The 8,091-nt window shown below is 47.1% G+C and overlaps 1 protein-coding gene across 1 annotated transcript; it reads left to right on the top strand.

Annotated features, from left to right (window-relative positions):
• Nucleotides 1-2,026: 2,026 nt before the first annotated feature.
• On the top strand, nucleotides 2,027-8,091 carry PANX3 (pannexin 3). The gene is made up of 4 exons (XM_025358398.1): nucleotides 2,027-2,268; nucleotides 3,487-3,629; nucleotides 5,434-5,648; nucleotides 7,452-8,091. The coding sequence occupies exons 1-4, from the start codon at nucleotides 2,088-2,090 to the stop codon at nucleotides 8,089-8,091; spliced, it is 1,179 nt and encodes a 392-aa protein (XP_025214183.1). The 5' UTR covers nucleotides 2,027-2,087.

Genomic DNA, 8,091 nt, shown 5'->3' on the forward strand with positions numbered 1-8,091 from the left:
GAAGTGTATCTAACGTTTACCGTTTGGAAAAGCTAGAAGAAAGGAGCACAGAGGTGGTTTCCGGGGTGCTCGTAATGTTCTGTTTCTTGATCAGATTAAAATTTATTAAACTGTATCCTTATGGTATATGAATTTTTCTCTGGTTTTTGGTTTTTTAAATTTTTTATTTCAGTTGCTTTTGGGGTACAAATCATTTTTGGTTACATGGATAAATTGTATAGCGGAGAAGTCTGAGATTTTAGTGCACCCATCACACAAGTAGTGTACGCTAGACACAGTATTAAGGTGTGTATATTATTTCTCAATAAAAATGTATTTTTAAAAAGTAAAAGGACATACATGCATACAAACTAATAATAAACATTTGGCAAAAACATGGCTAATTCAAAGATACAGAAATGTGGTGTGGGGAGGGAAATGGGGAAGAGAAATAAAGGATCCCTCCTGCTGCCCCATGACTCATACGCTCCAGTTAGCACACGCAGGGCAGCTCTGAATCCAAATGGGCCTCTAGCCTGTGGGGTGGGAGAGAGGTAAGCCCAGCCCAAACATTTGTGGCCTAGGAAAAAAAAGTTCAAATAGAGGTCCACATACCATATATCTAAAATATTAAAAGTTATAAACCAAGTTAACAAACTGTTGAATAAAATATGTTATCCTTGCTTGACATATATAGACACACACACCCCAGCTTCATAATGATCAGGAATGCCAGGTTCAAATTTAGAATCCTCAGACTCTCCCAGGTCCCTGGCCCAATCTCCTCTTCCCAACCCAGCTAACGCCCACATTGCAAAAAACCTCACAATTGCACATGTGGACACCCCAAGACTTATAAATTGCATCCAAACCCCGACAGCCAGATTCCTTGGGCCTAGAAGTGCACACCAGCAGCACAATCTTCCCTTGGGAGGTTACCCCTGAAAAAAAGGCCCATACAGGTCTGGGAAGTAGGCTGGGGCCATTTGGGCAGGACCTTACAGAGTGGTATCTAGCTGGCCGCACGCACTCTGAATGGACACATCCATCTGAGCCCATGTACTCGTTGCCTGATGAGAAGGGCACAACCAAAGAGGATAAAGTTAAGAGCCTCTATTGCCAGTTTAAGGGCAACACTAGAGACAAGAGTGCCCTATTCTCCACTCACCCACCCCCACCTAATTGAAATAAGAGCTGACACTTCTGCTACACTTTCCAGTTTACAAAGCACCTTCACAAACAATACTCTTAATCAATCCCCCCAGTCTTGTAAGCTTGTTATATACTACCATTTGAGAGATGGGAAAACTGAGCTAAAAGTGACTGGCCTGAAGTCACACAGTCAAAACCTGGGTACTCCTAGGAATCCAGTGGAGGAGTTTTCCCTCCAAATTTCAAAGGTTATGCTCTTTCCATGACTCAACACTGCCATGCATCCCCTAGCTTTGTAAAGAACCCATGGGCTAAAAAGGAATTGGAAATTGTAAATATGTAGTTGAAACATTCTGGAAAAAAGACCAGAGTCAGGGAAGGAAATCTAACACCAAACACAGAAAAGTTTCTGGGAAAGAGTCTGGGCCCAGAGCAAAAACCATCACTGGGACAAAGACTACTGTGTAGGGTAGCAATCCCAGCTGGGTCGCGGGGGCTCGACTCCCACCCCAAACCACAAAATGAGTGCCTTCAAAACATTTAAGCAATCCTCCTCCAAATTCCACACCAATTACCTGGGGGGGCTTGGTTCCACAGCCCTCCTTCTCTCCACCGCCCGGCTGAAAATACTTTATTAATGACAGGGCAGCATAAAGCCACAGAACTCCATCTGCTCTAGGATAATCCAGACAACAGTATGGCACCAGCCCCAGGTGAGGCCCGACCCTCCTCCAGCAAGGACCCGCTAAGGCTGTGCCTCCCTCTAATTAGCAGGGCCTGGCTCAAGGCCTGGGCAGTTATTTAGAGAACCATCGCCTGCTCCCAGCATAGATATCCATAAGGCTGTGGCAGCAGGCACTGTCTGCTCAAAGCCAGCTGCCTGAAGCTGCCATCTCCTCATTCCACCATCCCAGGACCCCTCCTGCCACCTCGGCACTCCCAAGCTCAGCAGCATCATGTCACTCGCACACACAGCTGCAGAGTACATGCTCTCGGATGCCCTGCTGCCTGACCGCAGGGGCCCCCGCCTCAAAGGACTGCGCCTGGAACTGCCCCTGGACCGGATAGTCAAGTTCGTAGCTGTGGGCTCCCCCTTGTTGCTGATGTCCCTGGCATTCGCCCAGGAGTTCTCCTCTGGTAAGTTGCTTCCAAGGCCCAGTGCGCAAGAGAGACTCCCCTTCATGTGACTCTCTGCATGGGCTCTGAAGTGAGATGGTGCGCACAGTGATGGGATTCCATGGCTTTGGGCTGGGCTGGATTATCCAAAAGGCAGATGATGCATAAGTTCAGGCCAGCAAAGCAGAGGCACCAAAAAATTCTGAAAGTCATCTGCAAAATGTTACAGTTAAAAAAAAGTTGTAATTTTAGTATTCATATATTTTATGTCATTTCAAATGATCAAACCTTTATTTTGGTTTTCATTATGAATGAAAGAAGTTGACGCCCCTGGTAATGTTTTTAGGACCTTAGACCTCTTCATCTTAGCTGGGCCAAGTCTCTTATTTGCTCTGGGCCCTCTTCCCACCCCAACCCCCCAACTCCAGGGTTATTGACTTGAGAATATGTATTAAGTGCCTGAGAGCCAGGCACATTGGAGATGCTGGATAAACCCATTGCTTCCTGTCTACGAATCCCAGCCACACACGCAGACATTAGCATACACATACATCTAGGGCTTCAGGTGCTGGATTCACTCAGCAAATCCGCCACCTTTGTTAAAGAGAATGTGGACTTCCTGAGAACTGAGACTTCTTTCTGGCTTTCCTTTCCAGCAGTGCCATTAGCTTACTATATTTCCCAAACAGGTGTGCCAGCCTCCCACCACCTCTTCATTCATCCACAACCAAGGGAGAAGAAATGGCTCCCACTTCTGCCTCTTTCTGCAGACTGACATGAAAACAAAAAGGCAGGAACTCTCCTCCAAGCCCACTTTCCTTCCGGCATAATTTGCCCACCCTTTCTCTTCATTTAGGCTCAGAAGCCCAGGCAATTAATCCTCAACATTTTAGAGCCTAAAGGATGTCAGTTATTTCAGGAAAGAGACATCACCATCAAACCACAAGCCTTCTGGTACCAGATTACAAGAGCACAAAAAGCCCAGGGGGTACTCTGAGAGCAAAGAACCGCCAGACCCAAAAGGCTGAGTCAGCACTGGCAAGCCCTGGCCATACAGTGGGATGCGTCCAGGAGTGCCCTGTCCTACCGTGACGTGGCAGTGCTCAACCCAGAAAACTAAGGTGTGGGAAGAAGACAGTCCCTGCCAGAAACAGAAACAGGAAGAGTTAGATGATTGCCCCTGAGTCCCCACTCCTCCACTCCAAATCAGGCGGCCTCAAAGCTGTGTTCCTATTGCAGGGTCTCCGATCAGTTGCTTCTCTCCCAGTAACTTCAGCATCCGGCAGGCAGCCTACGTGGACAGCTCCTGCTGGGACTCACTGGTTCACCATGAGCAGGACGGGCCTGGTCAGGACAAGATGAAATCTCTCTGGCCCCACAAGGTAAAGCAAACTCTCTGTCAGGCCAGCTTCACGGCTGAGTGGAGTGGGGCAGAACCACTTCATTCTACTCCTTCTTGCCTCTATCCCCACCACCCCTAACCCATTTATGTTAGTCACTTGCTTTCATATTTCAGGCATTCTCTGAATGTGGCGATCTTTGGTGACCCACTTGTATCTAATTGGAAGCTTTGTGCCTGAGGGTGAGGCACATAAACAGGCAGACTTTGGTTTAAGGTGATCCCTTTGGTCTATTTCATTAGTTTCTGAAATACTGACTCTGTAGTCCTTTTTCCTGGGCTCATCAGTTTCCTCCTACAAGAGTCATTCAGACCTTAATTTGTGGGGAAGGGCGGGGTGCCGTTGGAATTAAGCCTGCCTACTTGAGGTCAGGAATTCAAGACCAGCCTGGCCAACATGGTGAAACCCCGTCTCTACTAAAAACACAAAAATTAGCCGGGTGTGGTAGTGAGCACCTATAATCCCAGCTACTCAGGAGGCTGAGGCAGGAGAATTGCTTGAACCCAGGAGGTGGAGGTTGCAGTGAACTGAGATTCCACCACTGCACTCCAGCCTGGGCAACAGAGCGAGACTCCATCTCAAAAAATAAATTAAATAAATAAATAAATAAATAAATGAAAATATTTACAAGTAGAGATTTTACTTTACAGGGCCCAACCCTGCTAGGTGTGGTAAGTATGATGAGGAAACCTAAGGAAAAGTCCCTATGTTAATTTGCTAGGGCTGCTGAAACAAAGCACCACCAACTGGGTGGCTTCAACAATCAAAATTATCATCTCAGGGTTCTGGAGACCGGAAGTCCAAGACCAAGGTGCCATCAGTTTTGGCTCCTCTGAGGGCTGCGAGGGAAAGGTCTGCCAGGTCCCACTCCTTAGCTTGTAGATACAGTGCCCTGGGCAGTCTCCCTGTGTGCATGTCTGCTTCTTTACCTGGCTTTAAAAAAAAAAAAAAAATCAATCATAATGAATTTGAGGTCCACCCTATTCCAGTATGACCTCATTTTAAATTAACTAATTGCATCCACAACAACCCCATTTCCAAATACGGTTTCATTCTGAGGTACCAAGAATTAAGACTTCAATGTATGAATGGAGGGAGGACATGGACACAATTCAACCCGTATCAGTCCCTTATTGCAGGTAGCTAACGATGCAGTCATTGAGGAGACAAGGCTTATGAATTCGTGAAAGTCAGCTTATAGATTTACATAGCTGAAAGAGCCCCCAAAGAATCCCAAGACAGTGTCTGATGGTGTAGTTTGGCATTACCAAGAATCCAAAAATTGGAAAAGACCACTGTGCATCAGACGAGTCCAGGAAGGCGACAGGGAGGAAATGGGATTTTCTCTCCCTTAGGATGACATGGCCTCTGCTGGCCGTGACCCCTAGCTAGCTAGCTGCATAGACCACTTTGAGGGAGGTAGGCAGATCACTCTCTCTCTCCTTTTCTCTCTCCTCTCCTCTCCTCCCCTCCCCTCCCTTGCCCTCCCCTCCCCTCCCTTCCTCTCTCTCTTCTCACTCTCTCTTCTCCCTGGGAACCCACACAGACCCTGGATCAGAAAAGCGAACCAGGGGAGCATGAAGGTGCACATTCCTTCTCAAGCAGGCCTCCCTATACTCAGCCAGGTCAGTAGGGTGTCTCGGGGGCTGGGCCTGGGCTAGCCCATTCCCCACACAGCCTTCCCCTACTGAGGCAGGAACAGGGGAAAGGAGAGCCCTTCACTCAGCACTGTCACTCAGGGTCTCGGCAGCCCCGGCCTCCCTCCTCAGCTGCTCTCGCCCTGCAGGCCCTCCCTTACTCCCTGCTGGCCCTGGCCTTGCTCATGTACCTGCCGGTGCTGCTGTGGCAGTATGCAGCTGTGCCAGCCCTCAGCTCCGATCTGCTGTTCATCATCAGTGAACTGGACAAATCCTATAATCGCTCCATCCGCCTGGTGCAGCACATGCTGAAGATCCGGCAGAAGAGCTCTGACCCCTATGTATTCTGGGATGAGTTGGAGAAGTGAGTTGTCTCTACCACCTTTTTCTGAGAAATTCATTCAAGAATTTAAATGATATCTTTGCATAGTCATCTTTAAATGATCTTCCATGCCATTCGTCTCAAGAGGGCAAAGTGCTTAACACATCATCTCATTAACTTTCTATTGTTTCTGTAAAGGGAGAGAGAAAGGACTCTTTCTGTAGTGTACACTGAGCCCACAAAGGGATTCATCTCTCTAGAATTCCACTTTCATACACTACTCCCTTCCGAAACCTTAAATAGCTCCCTTCATGCCTACCAAAAATACTCAAACTTTCCCAGATATGTGTGCAAGGCCCTCAACACACTGTCACCAACTACTTTTTCAAACTTCTAACTACCAGGTGACAGAAACCTTCCACTGCACCCAGGCAGCCTCCTCCTTTTCCCCTGAACAAATCATTTATCTATGTAATTATTCCTCCACCTGCATACAGGCACTGTCCTGGGTGCTTCTGACACATTCACGTGTATGTGTTGGGGGATGGGGGCAGGAGAGACAAAGCTGTACCTATCCCTGTGGGGCTTAGATTCTATTAAGGAAACAGACAAATAAACAGAACGTGGGAGTGCAATCTATGTTCTGAGATAGTAAGTGGTATGAAGAAAAGAAAAAGTAAAGTGGGGGCAGAAGGAAGCTGGAGGGATGGAGAGTGGTGTAGTTTTACAGACAGTGGCCAGGCTAGATGGCCCAAGGGGACAATTGCGCTAACATTTGAATCATATTGTCCCATATTTATGCACATACTCTATCTTTGGGAAAAAAAATCCTATTTTTTGAAGCCCAGATTTCAGCCAATATTTTCCATAAAGGTTTCTGAACATTGAAGGCCACACTGTTGCCTACCTCTCCTAACTTTTACAGCCATTGTGGTTTGTGTCCACAATTTTAGCAACAAACCAAGCGCTATTTTTATTCCATATTTGCATGTCTTATCTTCCCCTTCCCCACAAGCCAGGCTCTAAGCTTCTTCAGAGCACAGACTGGCTTGCATGTACCTGAACACCACAGCTCTCAACAAACATTTGTGAGCCAAATTATTTACATGAGATGAATGAATTGGCCCAAAGATCATACACAGAGTACACAGGCCAAGAACCAGAATGTACTTTTTTTTCTTTTTTTTTTTTTTTTGGTGGAGGAGACAGGGTCTCACTCTGTTGCCCAGGCTGGAGTGCAGTGGCACAATCCTGGCTTCTTGCAGCCTCAATCTCCTAGACACAAACAATCCTCCCTCCTCAGCCTCCCAAGTAGCTGGGACCATAGGTGTACACTACTACACCTAGCTAATTTTTGTATTTTTTCATAGAGATGAGGTCTCGCTATGTTTCCCAGGGTGGTCTCAAACTCCTGGGTTTATGGGACCCTTCCACCTCGGCCTCCCAAAGTGCTAGGATTATAGGCACGGGCCACCATGCCCGGCCCAGAATGCACTCAGCTAGACCCCCAATCCAGTGCTAATTTCATAAGCCTATTGCTACCTAAAGATCCTACTTCAGCTTAGAACTTTAGTCTGCCTTGCTTGGCAGAAATCCAGTGTAATAAATCATTACTCACTGATCATTCACTGGGTTTTTCGCATGGCAGTCAGTACTTGGAGAATCAAGATACACTCATATGTCTCTGTTTTGGGGAGAAGGATGGTTATGCTCCGGGAAGGCAGATTTTCATGGGAGCCAAGAATGCCATGTTGAAAACAGATCTGTTAGTTTGTCACATGCCTCTCTTGGAGTATGGTTCTAAACGGTCACTACTCACCTTGCCTCCTTTCTTCCACTGCCCAGGGCTCGGAAAGAACGATACTTTGAATTCCCTTTGCTAGAGCGGTACCTGGCATGTAAGCAGCGTTCACATTCACTAGTGGCTACCTACCTCCTGAGGAACTCCCTCTTGCTCCTCTTCACCTCCGCAACTTACCTATACCTTGGTCATTTCCATCTGGATGTCTTCTTCCAGGAAGAATTCAGCTGCTCCATCAAGACAGGGCTGCTAAGTGATGAGACCCATGTCCCCAGCCTCATCACATGCAGGCTGACATCGCTGTCCATTTTCCGGATTGTTAGCCTCTCCAGTGTAGCAATATACACCATATTGGTTCCAGTGATCATATACAACCTCACACGGCTATGTCGATGGGACAAACGACTCTTATCTGTCTATGAGATGCTCCCAGCTTTCGATCTCCTCAGCAGAAAGATGCTAGGATGTCCCATCAATGACCTCAATGTGATCCTTCTTTTTCTCCGAGCTAACGTCTCTGAGCTCATCTCTTTTAGCTGGCTGAGTGTCTTATGTGTGTTAAAGGATACGACCACCCAGAAGCACAATATTGACACAGTAGTTGATTTTATGACTTTATTGGCTGGCTTAGAACCCTCAAAACCCAAACATCTCACCAACCCGGCATGTGATGAACACCCATAG

This window comes from Theropithecus gelada, chromosome 14, assembly GCF_003255815.1.
Source record: "Theropithecus gelada isolate Dixy chromosome 14, Tgel_1.0, whole genome shotgun sequence".
NCBI lineage: Eukaryota > Metazoa > Chordata > Mammalia > Primates > Cercopithecidae > Theropithecus > Theropithecus gelada.